General features: G+C 29.2%; 1 protein-coding gene across 3 annotated transcripts; it reads right to left on the reverse strand.

The window, feature by feature from the left end:
• Positions 1–5,203: 5,203 nt before the first annotated feature.
• LOC123261702 (elongation of very long chain fatty acids protein) lies at positions 5,204–20,074 on the reverse strand. Of its 3 annotated transcripts, none has more exons than XM_044723473.1 (5): positions 19,782–20,073; positions 19,651–19,713; positions 6,440–6,523; positions 6,061–6,332; positions 5,204–5,992 (listed from the first exon to the last, which is right to left on the reverse strand). In XM_044723473.1, the coding sequence occupies exons 3-5, from the start codon at positions 6,486–6,488 to the stop codon at positions 5,480–5,482; spliced, it is 834 nt and encodes a 277-aa protein (XP_044579408.1). In that variant the 5' UTR covers positions 6,489–6,523; positions 19,651–19,713; positions 19,782–20,073; the 3' UTR covers positions 5,204–5,479. The 3 variants fall into 3 exon arrangements, with proteins under 3 accessions (XP_044579408.1, XP_044579406.1, XP_044579407.1); XM_044723471.1 differs by having other exon boundaries at positions 19,776–20,073; XM_044723472.1 differs by having other exon boundaries at positions 19,651–20,074.
• Positions 20,075–20,752: the final 678 nt, after the last annotated feature.

Below are 20,752 nucleotides of genomic sequence, written 5' to 3' on the forward strand. Positions count from 1 at the left end.
ATTAATCTATAAATCGTGAAAAATAGTGAAATTTCTGACGAAAATTCTTTTAACTTTTTTCTTTCAGAAGAACTTTATTTCGAGATGAAAAAATGTCCAACCAAAATTCATTGCCGATTTTAACTATTGGTCGATTTGACATGGAATGGAATGGTTAGTTAGCTAGCTCAAGAAACTTCACGAGCTTGCTAAGTTTTCATTCATGATTATGCTCAAGAACTAACAGGTCAAATGGTCCGGTAAATACCTTATCAAGCTATCTATTTGTGAAAAATTTAGTTACTAAAACTAAGTTTCTGGGAGTACCACACCGATAGAAGGATTTGTTTATAGTTAAAATATTTGTTAATATTTAACAAATCATTTATTAGAGCATCGACTTTTAGTCCTTAACAAATATTTTTTAGTATTTAAAAGATTTATTAATATTTAATAAATGAATATCAGATTTATTAAATACAAACGAATGATTTTAAATACTAAGAAATATTTGTTTAATACTAAAAATGGTCTCTAATAAATGATTTGTTAACTATTAACAAATATTTTTAATACAAATAAATTCTTCTATCAGTGCAGCCCTTATTTCTCTCTGTTCTCAAGTGGTTAACTACATTGATAAAAAAAATATCTTCATTCAATATCTTGCTCCAAGAAAATTATTTTGAAGAGAACTATAGTTGTCTTATTTCAAGAAATTCTTGTCTTGATTTCATGTTTCTTGGAGTGAGAGATCTAATCACTCCAATCGATAACATTTTACTTGGTTCAAGACTATATTATCTTCGATCGATACAAGTGAATTCTTTATTCAAAAACGATTTTTTTCAATAAAGAATAGTTTTATTTCATTTCAAGAATTATTGATTGTTGATTCAAGAAATAGTTGATTCAATTAATTAAATTAATTGTATTCTTACGTCTTGTAATATTCCTCCGTCAATCATTTCATACCAGCATTGTATTCTCAAGTCTTATCATCAAAAATACCCACTCGAGTACTTTGCATGGAGATACACAAGTCGCTCAACTTCATCTCAAAACTCTCGTCCTGAAAATCAGACTAGAAACAATAACTTTTCAAATAATTAGACATTAGCAGGAGTAACAGTACAAGTTATGATTGTTATTACTAATTACTATACGAAAGACTAATAATCAATTAATAAATTAACTATTTGTAATCAGGTATAAATAAAATATTTATTTAAAAATTGTGATTATTTCTGTAATGTTTTATATATTATAGTAAAGTGTTGCAAAAAGGAGTTTATAATTAATAAGAATAATCGGAAGTGATGACTGCTCGGGTCTCACAGTCCTGACCTTATAGCGATCGACCACGACAGTGAATATGCGACGCACCGTGATTCGATAAATTCGACGAATTGGCAATTAGCATATTTATCGTGTAGATAATACGATATTGACATTCTTCAATAATAATTATAGAACATAAATATACTTACCTTCTAATTTCCCGAAATGAAAGTTAGAAATTTTCAAAAAAATAAAAAATTCTGGATATTTTTAAGTCTTGATAAGTTATTTTTTCTATACTCAGCCAAATGTTGGCACACACCTAGTAGAGGTGTATGCATGTGTAAGCCTTACTGAAATTTTGAAAGGATTTCTTGATTGAAATACGGTCTAATACATTTGATAAAGTTTAACTCAATTTAGATTTGCTTGTAATGAAATCAGAATCGGCTAATTCATTAAACTGCGATAAAATTAAAAGAATGCTTAGAAAAATAAGTTTTTGCAGGAAAGGTTTTGAAGAAAGGTTTCTTTAGAACAACTTTCAAATTTTTACTGTCAAAAATAGATGGAAGTTATACCTTAGAGCTTGGAAAGCTTGACAAAAAAAAAATAAAACAAGCAGAAACTATACTTTTGACTTATTACACAGTTGAATCGTTTATTTGAGAAACCCCATAAGTCATATGGGATTTCCATATAACTTGTGGGGTTTCTCAAATAAACGATTCAATTAATGAGCTTGAAGAGTTACGAGCTCAATAAATTTATCATAGGTCGATTTTAAATTCAATTTTATGCATTAGTGTAATACACATCCATGTAAAGAATATATTAGATACAAATAATATACTTTTCTTTTATTCTGTCTAGATGAAAATAAATTTATATTTTTTTCTTCCATACCCATAAACATAGAAAGTTTTGAAATAATTGTACAAATGTTAGTTTCATTTTGTAAAAAGATAAATATTTTATTAACATTAAACATATTATTAGTGAATGCACATTCTTTAAAAATAATATCAGATACATTTTTTCATAAGCTGTCATTACTCTTTTTAATTAAATTGGCTAAATATTTAACTTTTTTGTATACAAATTAACTACAAATAGTATATTTATAAAAAAAAGCGTAAAAAAAATTAAAATAACTACGATTGTATACTTAGTTTTTCAGATTTAAGTTGTTCTCAAATCAAAACTATTTATAACGTTATATGTAAGATAGACAACTTCTCTTTTGCTAAGGCAATTCTGTTTTGGCCTATAAAGCATATTGCTTTTTCAATCATCAAATTATATGTTTCCGCATTGTAATTATATGGAAATGTTAAGTTCGGGTATTATTTTTCGAGCCGTACAAAATTATTCTGTCAGACTGAAATCATCCAAATTGAATGTACTAATGAATTTGAATACTTATATTATTAATAATAGTCACATAAATAATATGCATAAAATTTAACTTAATAAATAATTGAATCGCACGAAAAAAAAATACTGTTGAGTTACAGTAAAACTGCAATTCGGTAAATTTTTTTTCTGAAACTCTACGAAAATTTTTTTTGAATAAATTTTTTATTAAAATTATATCTACGAAAAAAAAAAATATAGGAACTGTTCTCATATTTTTATGAAATTTTTCCGTATACTTGTATAGAAATTACAATCATTTATTATGGAAATTATACCCACAATTATAAGAATGGCTCCTATATTATCATAGAAATATTCATTCAGAAAATAGTGTAGATAATTTTTATTTGGCGAAAATAAGTTTCATTTTTCGAAATTTTTTTTTTCATCAATATAAAAAACATTCATTTCTTAACAGTACAGGAATACTTTCCATCATATTATGGGAAATATTTCTATTATATTATGGGAATAATTCTCATGATGTATAGGAAAAATTCCTATAATTTTCTTTCCGTGTATATATATGAATAGATTGTGATTCGTCGATTAGTATGAAATTATCTCAAAACTTCATAAAAAATGATAAACGGAAATATCTTACAAAACGTCGGATTAAAATTCAATTATCAATTATTAATGATTTACTTAATTCACTTACTTAAATTGAATGATATTACTCAATTTCGCAGGTAACTGTTTGAATTCTTATGTTTTAAAGTTCTGAACTTTTCACTTGAAGTTTTCAACGAATTTGTCTGGCTTTAAATTAAATAATCATAAGAATATATAATTAATCGCCTTTCCATTATTTGAATGTTAATGCTCTTAAAGGAAGACAATAGACAACTTTACCAGGCTATTTTAATATTCCTACAGATAAATCTTACTACAGTTAAATATCACTATTAAAGATTTCACATATCATCGAAGTGACAATTCGAATATGAGTTCATGTGTAAGCATGACGAAACCATTGCAGTCACAGTTGTGAAAAATCAATTATTTTCTCCATAAAAATTGTTAAACGAAAAAATCATCAGAAATTCAATACATTATCTATAGATAATTTTATAAATTTGAACGAATATGTTAATAGTTAACTTTGACGAGTAATATTCTTCAAATTTTCATTTATTTATAGCTTTCGATGTTTTTAGATCTATTTCATGTGGATAAAAAATGTTGCTATTGCTTTCAAAAGATAATATCGATTTCTACTTTGCGTTCAATCTTGTAGATAATGATATTTAATAAAAATAACCCTGATATCCAAGTTGGTGGCAATTTTCTGACAATCTACCGCCGCAACTTGTCACCAAGTTGGCGACAAATCTTGGAAATGAACTCGGTTGGTGTCAACTTGTTAAACTTGTTCACCAAGTTGTCGACAAAAGTTGCTTCTAAAACTTTTTCACACCAAGTTGACGACAAGTTTCTCAAGAAATTTGGTGACATATTGCGGCAGTAGATTGGTCTTTTTTTTTCAGAAACTTGTAGCCAACTCGACGCCAACAGTTACAAATTCGAAAGTTGACCGTAAGTTGTCGCTAAATTGGTGGCAACTATCTGACACCAACTTGGTTGGTCTGAAACTGTGGCTATCAGGGAAGTCAAATACAACATAATTTTTAGTTTAAATGAACTTTTCGATAGGTGCAATTCATGTATGAAATTTTTTAAAAACATTTTTTTTTGTTCGTTAAACTCAGTCACGAAAATTAATTTTTCCGTTTGAGTTTATTGATCATTGCTTATTTAATCAATTTATTAGAGATATCAACAGTTCTTTAGATTGAAAATCTACTTTAAGAAAACAAGAATTACTATTTTTAATTATAAATGATAAAAAATTGATTTGAATCAGTAATTTTTTCAGTTTGGTATCAATAACAGTGGCTTTTGTATTACAAAGCGAATTATAATTTTTTTCTGTCGTGCAAATATAAATTTGACTTTTCTCGACTTACATGAAATGAATAAACTTTGAAAAATAAATTAAACACTATTCCATTATACACAGTTATAATTCTTATAGACAATAACTAATTATTCATATTTTTTGCTACGTTAATTTTTAATCAAGATATCTTGTCGTTTACGAAAGTTTAAATTTAAATAGACACCATTGTGAGAATTCTTTTGTTTCAATCTGATAACTAAATATTATGATGAACTATATTTATAATAATGCTTCTAATTCAATAAATTTATAACGTGAATTAAGTTATAAGCTAAACACATATAAAATACGTATAAAATATTTTCGAATTCACCCTGATAGCCAAGTCGGTCGCAACTTTCCGTCGATTTACTGCCGCAACTTGTCACCAAGTTGGCGGCAAGTCTTGGAAATGAACTCGGTTGTTCACCAAGTTGTCGGCAAAAATTGCTTTCGAGACTCTTTCGCACCAAGTTGACGACAAGTTTCTCAAGAAATTTGGCGACATATTGCGGCAGTAGATTGGTCTTGTTTTTTTCAGAAACTTGTAGCCAACTTGACGCCAACAGTTACAAATTCGGAAGTTGACTGCAAGTTGTCGCTAAGTTGGTGGCAACTATCTGACACCAACTTGGTTGGTCTGAAACTGTGGCTATCAGAGCACTCAATTTGATTATCGAATCAATTGGTAAGTTATCGACGATTGATATTTTGGAGAGTATAATCACTACTTTATTTATAATTATTATAATTATTATTATTATTATTATTATTATTATTATTATTATTATTATTATTATTATTATTATTAATATTAATAATAAAAGTACGCAATATGCCTACTTAATCACTTTCTGATCAGTCGTTTTTGTCATTGGAAGTTAATTGAGCGTTTCTTATTCTATTATCTTTTTTGGACATTGATGATAAGTAAGTTTTAACGTAAAACGAGCCGAACAAATACGTAAAGAATCCTGCATTAAAACATAGTAATCCTGTAATAATTTTAGGAAAATCACATCCCAACCTAAATTGTTGATAATTATGTATGAATATAAGGAAAAATTGCACAAGTTGCAATGTCGTGAGATGTCTTTTCCACCAAAGATATTTTTCCATATGTGGGCCAAATGCCGATAACATATAATATGAATACATAAGAATATGAATGAAAGAGTTAATGACACCAAGGAGAGTAGCATGACCACCTGGGAAAAATCTTACTCCAATCCAAGCTGTCACTATCATAATAGAATGATGCCATACGTGAAGAAATGATATTTGTCGTTGCTTTTTACGAAGAACAAAAAATACTGTGTCGGCAAGTTCAATAAGTTTACAAATATAATACAACCAAACAGCTCGGGCCATCTGAAAGAAAATTCGTTATTTTAATTCATGCAATTTTAGATATTGGTAAATAAAATTTATATTCTTACCCTTAAAGCTTTTGGACTCATTGACCTATCCACTGGTTGACATCCGAAACTATAATCATTCCACCAACCACTTGCAAGACCTTCATAAACTAATGTACAACTCAAAACTACTTGAATGAAATTATAGATAATTAAAACATTTTTAAGAGAGTAGGGTTTCTTATCCCTCATATACTTTGGACCCGCTGATGTGCTAAAGTAAATGTAAGTTACAAAAATCATTAACAGTGGACCAGGCCCGGTAACAAGAAACCAATCTTCAGTTCTTTTATCTAGAAAAAAAAAATACATCAATAAATAAGATAATAATAATTATAACGTAAATTTCCATTACTTCAATCAACATTGAATAATAAATAGGTTTAATAAGTATAATTACCAATTTTATTTTGCATTAAGTCACGGTACCAATCAACGATTCCGGGCATATTGTAAGCCTTTTGATACTTTTCAACAGTAAAACCTGCAAATATAAATATTGTCATTATTAAAAATATTTGTCAAAAGTATATGTATAAATTTACGAATTTATATTCGGAACGTATAAAAAATTAAGTGCAGTCAAGTTGTATCGCAAATGACTTTTTCAACTTTAATAATTATTAAAATTCATCATTATTAATTTCCGCTATGAAAATCAATGATTTTCAAAAAAATCGGGAAGTTATTGGTTTCACTGCAGTTTTTGAAAATCAAGTTATCAGATCTCCACGTTTTGAGGTCCTAGGAAGCTTCCCTGATTATTTTTACGATGGTGTCTATATGTCTGTATATATTCTAAAAAAATGATTTTTCCAAAATTTTGTTTTTGAGATTTCTCAAAATCTAGTGAACCGAATTGGTTATAATTTTCAGGAAATTTATTGGAAACGTTACTTTTTGAATTGTTAAAGTTTGGTCTTGTCAAATTTTCACTTTTTAACATTCTTCCTATGAGTTTGAGCAAAAAAATTAGGAAAACGGTTAACCCTAAAGGCTATCCCCGCAACTTTCCACTAATTCCATACCTAAGCGCTTAAAATTGCACTTGTGTTGTTTTTGAGCTCAAAAATATAATTTATGTGATTTAAAGATCTCCGAGCTCAAAGAGTTAGCTGTTCTAAGCTTTTGAGCTCTTCGAGCAGTTTTTCAAATTCTATGGTGTACTTTCAAACACAAATTGATCAGACCGGAAATTCCGGTGTAATTCGAAAAAATCACTTTTTTTCGTCAACGATAACTCACGAACGTATCAATCGATTTTGACCGGCTTTGCGGCGATCGACGTGTTAGTTAGTAATTCTACTAATTAGTAACTAATTCCAAATTAGTTTTTGAAATTTATCGGTATAGCCATTTAAAAGTTATTCCAAAAAAACAACATTTAAAAGAAATTTTTTTCGTAGTTTTTTTTAGATTTCTCAAAAGCTACCAGTACGAATCGATTCAAATTGTATTTAAAATCTAAGTTTGGCCAAGCTTAGTCTGATGAAAGCTCGATTTTCGAAAAACGAGGTAAAACCAATAAATTTCCGATTTTCGTAAATTTTCAATTTTCTTAGCGGGAAGTTAGAAAAACACTTATATATATGCATATACATACATATATAAACTTTTGAACCATATGTATTTTCTGACTCAGCTCTTTGAATTAAGTCGAAATATAGCAAAATTTTTTGAAAAGTTACATTATGAAGACAAATACAATAGTTAAATTTTTATAAAATCTACTAAAAAAAAAAAATTAGGAAAACGGTCGACCCTGAAGACCATCCCTGCAACTTCCCGCTAATTCCATACTTAGGCGCTTGAAATTGCACCAATGACGTTTTCGAGCTTTTCGAGCTCAAAAATACAATTTGTGAGTTATTTTGAGCTCGCTGAGCTCAAAAAGATTGCTTTCCTATGCTTTTGAGCTCTTCGAGCTCAAAAGTCTGATAGAGGTTTGATAAGACACTATTTTTTGAATTTTTAAACCGCAATAACTTTTGAATGAATAAACTGATTTTCACGCGGTTGGCAGAATTCGACGTAGTTTTTCAAGCCTCGTAAAGAATCTCAAAGTTTAAATTGATCGCGCTAGGAATTTCGGAGTTATTCCAAAAAAACACTTTTTTCGGTTTTCTTTCGTTCACGATATCTCTCGAACGAATCAACCGATTTTGACCGGACTAGTGGCGATCGACGTGGTTTTTTGAGATTAAGAGCTGATTAGTTTTTGGAGTTGAACTATCGAACGTTTAAAAGTTATTCCAAAAAAACCACATTTGAAAAAATTTTTTTTTCAGTTTTCCGAAGATTTCTCAAAATCTATTGATCTGAATCGGTCCAAATAGTTCTCAAAATCTAAGTTTGGTCAAGCCCTTTTGAATGGCACCAACCCCGATGAAATCGGTCAAGCCGTTCAAAAGTTATAAGCTATTCACATACTTTCACACACACACACACACACACACACACACACACACACACACACACACACACACACACACACACACACACACACACACACACACACACACACACACACACACAGACACACACATACAGACATAGTGACAACCTCGTGGGGATAGTCAGGGAAGCTTCCTGTGACCTTCAAACGTCGAGATCTGATGAAAACTCGATTTTTGCAAAACGGTGTGAAAACAATAACTTCCCGATTTTCTTAGCGGGAAGTTAAAAAGAAAAACGTGTGCGTCTCAGGACGCCCAACAGAAGTGATAACTTAAACTAATCTAAGTTGAACTATTTAAAATTGAAATTGTTTAACTTGAGAAAAGCTTAGGTTATTACTTAAATTTTATGAATATTAATGTGATAATGTAAGGAAAGGTTATTTATTAATAAAATTTTTGATTGATTATAAAATATATTTTATTCTTAGTTGCAATTCTTGAATATGTACATTAGAATTTTGTGTATGTACATTATTAATATCATTATTCAATCCTATCAAAGAAACAATTGGCTTATGGTAGCTATAATAAGCAATGAAATTTTTACATTGTATGTCATCTAAAAATCTTGCAAAGACTGTATCAAGTACAGTTCCATGACTTGCTGTAGCTTCTTCTGGCTTATTAATCATATTTAGTTGTAATTTTGATTGTAGGAACGATACTAAATTTTTAGCTCGATCAGCAGCAAAATTAACATTAAAATCACCTATAACATAAGGTAAAAGCCCCAATATATGATCATGTACCAGTATATGATCACTCCATGTATTTGTATACCTATATTTGTGAGTATAGATATACAAATACATGGAGTGATCATATACTGGTACATGATCATATATTGGGGCTTTTACCTTAATATTGAAACATATTTATAAATATATCGACGCAGTAACGCTAAAGATATATAGAAATTCAAAATATAGACGCTGCGGTGGTAGACTTGTAGCATGTTTGTTATTGATAAATCGTATTATATTATATTATTGAACTTATCTTTTGTTAGGAGATTCTGTAATGTTCCGAGGATCATCTTCTGTTTGTTTCATCATATTTTTTATAATCTCTTTCAAAAACAGTGATATTTTTAGTTTATATGCTCACTGTCAACAGTATATGTCTATCGCACACTACAGTCGACTCTGTCTAAAGGTTCTCTCCCCACTCTGAACATTGCGCGTAATGGGTGCGCAATAGAAAACATTAGTTTTTATGGGCATTCAAAACGCGCGCTTAAATTATTAACTCTGATTGGTTATAGTACTCAAGAGTAGGGGAATATCCTGGAACCTTTAGAGAGCGTATCAACGAAACCTTTAGACGGCGGGAATCTTTAGACAGAGTCGACTGTAGAAAGAGGGGAAAGCGACTGTCCGAAATACGGCTAGCGCTGTAGGTTAGAGTGAGAGAGGAGGACCCTCCCATAAGAATTTATCACTTCAAAAATTTTCTTTCTTGCAGTATTGGGTGCGTTCCACAAAGTACTTTCAACGATCACGCTCACGACCTCGGTTTTCGCTGTTCCACTTGATTCTGGGCGTCACAATCGTAAACTCAAGTGGAATGGATTTTGAAGAGTTTTGAGCGTTTATTTAAAAAATAAAAATGGCGCGTCTGAAAAAACAAAACAAAAGGTTGAAGAGGGTATATTAAAATTTGTAAGTGGTATCATTAAGTTTTATTAATTATTGGTTAACTTGATTTATTAAAAAAAAAAAAAAATTCACATATACTTTAATTTTAGAAGAGTATTTAACTAATTTATGTTCGTATAAGCTAAAAGACCCCATTAGTGGCATATTTAACCCCTATTAGTGGCACTTTTTTTTCAATGAAAAAATGTTCTACTTGGAATAAAAATTAAAAATTTTTTTTGATCTAAAGGTCTTAAAGATTAGAAATAATATATTCAATATTGAAATGAATGATTTCATTAAATTTCAATTAATGATTTAATTTATTGAATAAGTACCAAAATCAAAGAAAGTGTCAGTTATGGGGTCCCCACCACTAATGGGGTCTTTTACCATATAATAAAAATGGCTTTTACAGCGACAGTTAGAAATTTGTTGGTGCGTCAAAATAATGCTCCACAAAGTACTAGTTATAATCTATCAGAAATATATAATACATAGTAGTAATTAAAAACAATATTTTACATTGATTTGTATCTGTGATTTTTATTATTGGTTGTTATAGAATATTTTCTTGAAATGAAGGATATCAAAAAATTAAGACTAACATCGAAATACTGCTAACTCCTTCTGTCATTGCCGGATTTGCTATTATAGTACTTTATAGACTTATAAGTTTTTTTTAAGCTTCGTAGCTTAGAAGAGCATTGGGCTCAGTTACATTGTATTGTTTTTGTTGAGCTCCTTGGCAATTTTTTCCCAAATTTTTTTCTGAGAGAATTTCCCACTACTAAAATCTTTTTCCATGGCTCTATATGTCTCTAATAGTAACAAAATACGCAAGGTGGACTCCACTTGTATAAAGAAGTTGGAAAATGCACATATGTAATCGACATCGTCACACATTTAACACAAACATTCCAGTATACCTTTACTTTCGTAGGTTTCAGAGTTGAGATCACCTGTATCCTGTATCTTCAGTATCAAGACATTTTTTATTGCTAGAATTATCGTTAAAAGCGTCATTAGACAAAAAAATATTGTCATTATCAACATTAGCTGATGTCGATGGTTATGATTGTTGATTTAAGGCTTTTGTTAATAATGCTGTAGCAAAAAATGTATCTGAAATCAAAATAAGTTTCTTTTGACAAATATATTTTTATTGATAATTTACCTTGATTCATTAACTTAGGTTATGTTATTGACAAATGATGAAAAATATATAAATTGCGATAAATTATAAACAGCAATTATGCTTACTAAGCTTCAATTAACAATAATATTTACCTGTTAACGCACGTTGACCATCCCCAATAAAAAAAATATTGAAAAGTATTGAATTGACTAGAAAACCAATTCTTTTTTCTTTGTATCAATACTTTTTTTTAATCACGGATCTGCAGGAGAAGATTTGACATCCACAACAGTATCACTTGCGGCGCAATAAAATGATATTGTAGTTGTCGCCATGTTCACAGCTTCGTTTTAAAAATTGCGTATAATTTCTCAAAATGCTCACGTTAATTAACCCACCTCTTGAGATGGGTCATCGTGAGTTTTACTTGAGCATAAGTAATGATGTCATTAATGACGTTTTTGCCGCAACCACAACAATCGTGTGTTGTTTTTTGAATTCAAATATTTCTTTCATCCCGACGAGAAAAAAATGTATGCATGAGACTTATTTTAATTGATTAAAAATTAATTGTATTCATTCAATTTGGTACTCTGAGTGATAGAAATGAAAATTTACTCCAAATTCATTCCCGACTGTATACAGTGTAAAATTGCCAAAATGAACGTTATTTAACATTTTTAATTTTATTTTGTAGCTTCCACAGGAGAAATCCTATTGCTGCCGCAAGAGTCCTGATGCTGCAACAGGATTTTATCCTGTTACAACACCTATTTTTTTCCGTGTATAAAAAAAATTTTTTAATTATAGGGGTAGAGGGGGGCAAAATGGGTCCCTTAAAAAAAAAATGTTGATATCCTTAGTGTTTTTCCCTGGTTTTACTTTTTTTTAATCCCTTGCCAAGTATTTGACCTCAATTTGCTCTGTTCATTAAAAATGAAAAATTGAAAATGTGGGGCAAAATGGGCCACCTTCAGAAAATTTTTATAATATGAGTTTTTCAGCTCGTTTTACTTTTTTTGGCCTTTTACTGAGTTTATGGTATTAATTTTTTTGTGTATATCGAAATTAAAAAGTTGAGAAAAGTAGGGTAAAACGGGCCCCCCAAAAAAATATGTTTCTTATTTGTTTTATATTTTGAATTTTTTTATTATGTATTCAGTATAAAAAATTAGGATAACAATAAACCCTAAAAGCCATCCCTGCAACTTCCCGCTAGTTCCATACCTAAGCGCTCCACATTTCACGCCAAAAGCAATAATAAATCAGGTAAAAAATGTCGGTGTAATTTAAAAAAAAAACGCGTTTTTTGAATTATTTCAACAACGGTATCTCTCAAACTAATCAACCAATTTCAGTAGCGTTAACGGTCATTAACGCGGGCTTCTAAGCTTAAAAACCGATCAGTTTTTCGAATCGATTGATGAAGCCAATAAAAATGTATCACAAAAAAAACAATTGTTTAGAATTTTTTTGACGATATCTCACAAATGAATTAACCGATTTAAAAAAAATTAAAGGCATTCTATGCAGTCTTTCTAGAACAAAAAGATTATTTATCACTAACCAAACAATCGGACGTGAAATTTCAAAGATATGTTAAAAAAATACTTTTTTTAATTTTTCAAATATCTCTCGAACCATTCAACCGATTTTGACGTTATTGGCGGCGATTCAAGTGATTTTTTTAAGCTCTAAAAATCATCTCGTTGAATCAAAAACGATCCAGGAATAAATGTCGGAGTTATGTAAGAAAAAAAAATACTTTTTCCCTGATGTTTTGTTCACGATACCTCACAAACGAATCGACCGATTTTGATCGCGTTGACGGCAATCGACGCAGTTTTTTAGGCCTAAGAGCTGATTAGTTTTTGAAAACGATTGATTCAGCAGATTAAAATTTATTAAAAAAAAAACATTTTCTGAAAATTTTATTTTTGAGATTACTCAAAATCTATTGGTCCGAATTACCTTAAATATTCTAAAATATCTAGGGGTGAAGAAACTCTTTCGATTGCTGTCAATCCCGTTTGAATCGGTCGAGTCGTTTAAAAGTTATGAGAGGTTCAAGTTCATATATATACACACACACACACACACACACACACACACACACATTTTGTCGCTCAGAGTCCTAGCTGAGGAAAGACGTAACCTTTACCAACGAAAGAGGACAACCGCACAAAGTGCCGAGGAACTCAGAGCTAAAGAACGGCAGAACAGCATCGCACGATGGCAATCGCAGTGGGACGCCGCGACAACAGGGAGATGGACACACCGTCTCATACCGAAGATCGACGTTTGGCTAAACCGAAGTCATGGCGAGGTCAATTACTATCTGACGCAGTTGTTGTCAGGACATGGATGTTTTCGGACGTATCTTCACCGCTTCAAGCATGATGATTCACCGGAGTGCCCGTCATGCCCAGGAATCAATGAAGACGCGGAGCACGTTTTCTTTGAGTGCCGTCGATTTTACCCACAGCGAGATGAGCTGGAGATGATCCTAAAGAAGAAAATCCAACCAGAGACAATAGTAGAAGCAATGTTGTCATCAAGAGCCTCCTGGAACGCCATCAACACATTTGCAACAGAAGTCCTTATAGACTTGCGTTCCATCGAAAGAAGAAGAGCAAATGACAACAACTAGAAGAAAGGTAAAATAACACCTTAGCTACCAGAAGAAAGAGCAGTAGCTAGATCCTCCCCTCACGAAGTAATGCCTAACGGCGGTTTCCATGAGGGATTAGGAGAAAGAGGAAAAGGGGTTTAGGGTTTAGTGGGTAGGGGCGCTAGCGTCGAGTTTTAGTATGACACTGCGTCGAGTCGCCACATATCCAGGCCAAACAACTATGCCTAGAATCTGTAAAAAGGATTCCCCCCCCCCTTAAAACAAAAAAAAAAAAAAAAAAAAAAACACACACACACACAGAGCATCGCAAAAATAGTCAGGGAAGCTTCTGTCAAATAAATAGTTTTTTAACAAAAAATATAGTAGATAATGCTGTTATTTAACTCGCGACCTAGTTCGTACTTTACCTATATAATTTTTTCTATAATTCAAAAATTCTAGAACACGTTCAACTGAAAAATATTCTTTGGTTTTTAAAGTCTAATTAGCCCATTATACCTCCCAAACACTTCGAGAGTTGAAAATGTTGGGGGCCCATTTTGCCCCTAGAGGCCCATTTTGCCCCCCCTTTCCCCTACCAATACAAAAATCTTAAGTTTTCGACTCTGAAATTGATACCGGAGATACGTTATTTTGACCGAGATATAAAGAAAAATATTTTACTGCTTGAGCTGACAAAATAATTTTTTAACTGAATAAATTCTGTATTTTAATTTAAAATGAAAACGTTTACAGTTCAGCGTAACCCTGAATAAAAAAAAGTATTGAGACAAAGAAAAAAGTATTGAAAAGTATTGGATTGATTAGAAAACCAATACTTTTCAATACTTTTTTCTTTGTCTCAATACTTTTTTTTTATCAGGGAATAATAAATTGTTTTCCAAGAACAAATATTTGAAGGCCAAAATGTTTTCGGTTGAATTCAATCGTTTTTTGTGTATTTAAAATATTCAAAAGCTGAAAATAAACTTGGCTTGGACTTTCAATCAAAGAAGTGTCTATTCAAACGTAAAAAAAAATCCTGATAAATCCATGCAGCGTGAATATAAAGGCCTTTACATTGACGCAGCGTAGATTTAAAGCTCTTATATTCACGCGGCGTGGATTTAAGGCCCTTATATTCACGCGGCGTGGATTTATGGATAAATAGAAATATGTCCTTAAATCAAAAGTGTAATGGATATAAATAATTATCAGTTATATTTGGTTAATTTATGAATAATTTGTCAACTTGTCACATGGATAATAATAATAATAATATTATTAGTATTGTATTTAATACTATACATAATAACTAACGCTGCATGTACAATATCGAAAAGTATGATACCAGGTGGAGAATGACCTTAAAAGCGTTTACGGTTCATTTTTGGTTGCTACTGAATTCAAGAAATGACCGTCGATTATTTTTGGAGCTTGTCGATTGATGTCACATGACGTGCAATAGATGAACACGTTTTGCACTTCAGATTATTTGAATCGATTCACAAAGGTACACTGCGTATATTGTGACAAAAAATAACAATATGTAAAATTTCTTTTAGTTTAGGAAGAACTCTATTTTTTTTTGCATTATAATTTGAAGTTACTACGATTAGTATAGAATCTAAATAATATCTATTACTACATATTTTCTTTTCCTTGTAATCACATTTTCTATCAGCAATAAAGTCATTAGTTTATTTCTAACGTCATAAGAGAGAAATTATTTTTTATAATAGTAATTGCATTCAACTTATACGGAAAGCAATTTTAATTTTCTTAACCTTGAAGAGCTATTTTTTTTTTTATTCTTGTATTAATATATCATATAAGTGCTTGATTTTTATTAGATAGAAAATGATTTTAAATTATATATTATTTTCAGATATGTTCCTCTCTGAAACTAACCTTTACATAAACAATAAATCTAAAATTTATCATCTTACAACAATTTGAATACAATTCTTTAGTTATCAAAAATTAAACAACATGTAATAAATTTTAGATACGATTGGGTATTGATTTAATTTCTTTTTTTTTTTTCTAATAATAACTGTTATCTTTATAATTTTTTTTTTTTAATTTATAGTATAATTATAACATCTAGGGGTCTAAAGGACAGTAATATTAAGAGAACGTAAATCAAGGTAAACAGGATTGCAGTAGTGTACTTTTTATAATTCAAGCATTTTTTGTTTTATTATATTTGGCTTGATTTCGACGGCTTATTAGTAAGAAATGAACAAAAAAAATTTATTTAATCGAATAATCTTTAAGTTTTATATTTTACGCGTCCCTGAACATTTCTTCTATCATTACGAGAATCTCTATAGTAAACGACTTGTATCAGTTTTCATCGATTGTTTCATCGATTAAAGTTGTAACATTGTGAAGCAACAAATTGATAACCAATTTCTTATCTTCGTGATTTCTAAACAAAAAAAAAAAAAAAAAAAAAAAAAAACAGAACTGCATCATTATATTTGTTTTTTTAAAAAGATAATCTTTAATAGAAGATCATAGTCCTCCAAGAAGGAAAAATCTAAACTGGTCATGCTAAAATATAATCAAAAGAACGTGTTTTTAGCTGTAAAGTGGTATCACTCGAAAAAGATGTATATCTTAAAAGCCAATATCGTTTCATTCAAAATATCGACTATATATGCATTATGGGCATTATGGCGTTAATTTTATTATTCATTATTGAAATAATTATACACTAGAATACTATTAACAACGTATAAAAATTCGTCACTCGCGCGTATTTTAATAAGTTATTATTCAGTTTGTAGTAATCATGCATGCGCCCTTCACTAAGTCGTTTTTCAACAGCTTAACCTTGAAACAAGTTCCTGACGACTATGAATGTTGACTTTGGTTGTACTATTACCTCGACAAAGACCGTCAAAAAGTCGATTTCGCAAATATATTTATTATTAGAGTTTATATTTCAATCGTTTTAATTTAAAGTACACAAAAGTAAGAACAAAAAATAGTATTTTTAGTTATTTTTCAAGAATATTAAATGATGTATGAAACTGATAGAATAAAAATAATTCGTAAGAATGCTTTTACCAGAATAAAATCTCAAAAATTATGCATCATGTATAAAAATTGTGTCTATTTATTAGATATTTTGAATATATGCTAGAAACAAAATGTATTTTTGGCATAAGCCTTGTAGTTATAATAAAATGATTATTTCATTACAGTTACAATACCGAAAATAAGACGCACACATATGTTCAGAGTCTATATATTAACTATGAATGTAATGAATTAAACATATATATATATATATATATATATATATATATATATATATATATATATATATATATATATATATATATATATTAGGATGTGCCAAAATGTAACTCCCGTGGAGAACCTTTTAAAATTAGAATTTTGAGTTCCGCTTTTAGCAGGGGCTGCGTTTGGGCATTTCCTGAGATATTTTGGTGTCAGATGAAGAATTTGATTTTCATAGAATTTTTTAACAGAAGCTTAGTTTGGGCATTTCCGGTGAAAATTTAAAATTTGGCCAGATGTGCCCAATTAAACATTCTGTTAAAAATTCTATGAAAATCAAATACATCATCTCACACAAAAATATCTCAGGAAATGCCCAAACGCAGCCCCTGTTCAAAGCGGAACTCAAAATTTCAATTTTCAAAGGTTCTCCACGGAAGTTACATTTTGGCACACCCTAATATATTTATATATATATATATATATATATATATATATATATATATATATATATATTTATATATATATACTCTCCAGAACGAATTAAATAGATTTTTTAAATGTTTTAGTTATTGTAAAATGCTGTATCGTGAAAAATGAAGTTTCGAGGTAAAAAAAAAAATTCTTAAGTTGGAAATTTCTGATTTAAAGATTTTTAGGCAAAAAATTTTTTGAAACGATAGGTTTCTCTATCCAAAGAGAGACCGTAAGAAAACGATTGTGTGTATTTTTTTTTTTTTTAATGTAGCTCCACAGATAAGGAAAAAATTTTTTCAGCTAAACCAATACATGTATAAGATAGATTATTTATTCATTTTTGATTCTTTTTTTCTAAATACTTTTTTGCATTTTTTAAATTTATTATCGATATCATAGCAACCAATGATCGCAAAAAAGTTTGAAACATGGTTTAAAAAACTGCAATAAATTCTCTTCGAGAATATTATATTATATCATATTTTACAATAAATCGTTTTTATACTTTTGATTTGAATTTGAAGAAAAATATTAAAATCAAATTCAAGGTTTTTAATTAAGAATAACTATCCGGTCCACATAGAAGTTAAGTCAAAACAAATTTTTTCAAGTTCGTAGACTAAAAAGAAAAACCAAAAAAATTTCGAAAAAAATTTTGGATTTCATATCCAAAAACCGGACACAAAACTACAATTTGTTTTTTTTTTTTTTTTTTTATATGCTATACAACGATTTTTCTTCAAGTTACAGCCTGTTGAAAAATTCCCAAAAATTTGGATGTTTTTCTTGCACCCTTAATTTTTATAAGTGTACCAATATTGTTATTTCAAGAGTAAATTGATCATGATTTATATTTTCTTATAGTGATTTAATGATTTACAAATCTATCGATGTATTGAGTATTTTCTTTAATTCAAGTTATTATGAAGAATAAGCTAAATTTGAATTAAAAAAAAAAACTTTTCCTTCTCTACGGTTAATCAATCAAGGAGGATATTGCAAAATTCTAGTAAGACAACAGTGTAGTATAATAATGATGTTTATTGAAATAATGTTATTGCCTGTTCATTTGTAATGACCTAAGATTAGTAACGGCATACGGCCTTAGCTGTGGTTATAGAAATGTAGAAGGTATAAAAATTATGTTTATTATGTGCGTATTAAATAATATATATATTGGAAAAACATTTTAGCATTGTGAAAATGAATTATTGATTCAATTCTTTTTATCTTATATTTAAAGATATCCTAGATATAAAAATTATGCAAGAACTTATTTTTTTGCAAGATTTTAAATTAAAAACTAACCTGGCGGTTTTATTTTTGTGCTAAGTACAACTAATAATAATTTTGTAATGCGCATGATAATAAATAATAATATATGCTATAATAAATGTGCTGTATACATTATATAGTACTATTGAGTGACATAAAATTATTGTAAATTGTTTTTAACGATTGTCTTCTCTTGCAGTTTGTAAAACATAATATTAGAGATTGTTTATACTTATCATTAGCTGTATTACTGAAATATTGTACTTTGTTATTGTTTTAAACTGTAATGGAAATTTTTTAATTTAGTAATTAATTGGCAATGTATTATAAATTACAAATTGCATTGAATAATTGAATTTTTTTTTATCTATTACAATTACTAACGTCAGCGCAATTTTACGATCACAGAAATAAAATTTTTAATTAATTATGTAACTATAAATATACTATAAATATAGTTAATTCAATAAATTCTTGGATATCAATGCATTAATGAATAAAAAATCACTAAAACAGAAAAAACTTGGAGAATCTCACAGTGAAAAATATAGTCATTGGACTTTAAGTAATTTAAAAAATAAAATAAACTAAAATAAAATAATAGGTATTGTTTTAATATGACTTCAACTTTGTTCCTAAATAATAAAGTCGTACCTTATAAGAAAAATCGTAGAATATTGTAAAATACGATTGTAAGTAAACAATAGATTTTCTTAAAGAATGTCGAATTTATTTAATATAACAGAAAGATTTACTGACCTTTCTTTGTGGCTTATTATGTGATGATTTAAAATCTCAAGACAAGTTTACCGAACGTAGGAACTGTAAAATTTTTAAATAATTAAAAATTTTTTAGAAATATAAACTTCAATAGCTATAATCACCCTCACGATTTAAACTTGACTCTTGGTAAATAACTGGACCACTGACTAACAGAAAAGTGCGGCACTACAAGTTAACTCAACAACCTCGAAGAATCCTTACCAGTGCCACCGCCAAGGAGAACCATGGTCAAGCGATAGTAATATGAAATGACGATCTTCAGTAGGAGCGCCCCCACCCTCTTATACTTGTTTCCTTAGTCTAGTGGTTATAGCGTTAATTATGATGATAAATCCAATCACCCCTACTCCGATGTATTGGTTGCTGAATCAACATCGTATTTGTATTAAAATTTCTATATTTAACTACATGTTACCAATAAAAAACGTTTCACAATGTTGTGTCAAACAATCAATCTACAGAAATAAAAACAAATTTCATCACCTATTAATACAAAAAAATTTTTGGTAAAAGTAATTTATTATAGCAGATTTATCTGTGAGTAGTAAGTTAAGGTGTATTGTTTACAAATTCAAATATATTTTATTACTTATTGTCGACACGGACTTCCACGCACACACGCGCCTACTCGCGTTGTACAGTATCGAATAACTTTAAATTGATAAAACATTAAGTAATTTACTTTGCGAAAATTGAATTTTTTTGCATATCTGAATATTCATAAATTATTTATATTTCTCAATTTTTAATTTACATCTTTTATGGAATTATGTTTTAGATGAACCTTAGTGTCATCATTTTTAATGAATAATTACCGTCATCAATAGAATTTGAAAATTGATATAAAGTACATACGCAATAAATGTTAAAAATTTTTATAATAAAGTTATAAAAAATTTTTCGTATAATCTCATAAAACATCCCGTATCTGTGAAGTTATTATTCTTTAAAATTAAAATTATTGCTTCATTTCAATTTGTTCACTTTGATAAGATAAAAAATGTGATTGCAGCAAATTTTTTAATATATTTTACCAAAGAAATAATTTATGACGTTTTCGATTATTCAAATTGATGAA

The sequence above is a fragment of the Cotesia glomerata genome, linkage group LG3, assembly GCF_020080835.1.
Source record: "Cotesia glomerata isolate CgM1 linkage group LG3, MPM_Cglom_v2.3, whole genome shotgun sequence".
Taxonomy (NCBI): Eukaryota; Metazoa; Arthropoda; class Insecta; order Hymenoptera; family Braconidae; genus Cotesia; species Cotesia glomerata.

Coding starts and splice junctions, on each gene's coding strand:
- LOC123261702 (XM_044723472.1), bottom strand. CDS start 6,488: ATGCCCGGAATCGTTGATTGGTACCGTGACTTAATGCAAAATAAAATT. Junction 6,333..6,439: donor CTTAATGCAAAATAAAATTG/GTAATTATACTT, acceptor TTTTTTTTCTAG/ATAAAAGAACTGAAGATTGG. Junction 5,993..6,060: donor TGAGTCCAAAAGCTTTAAGG/GTAAGAATATAA, acceptor ATTTTCTTTCAG/ATGGCCCGAGCTGTTTGGTT.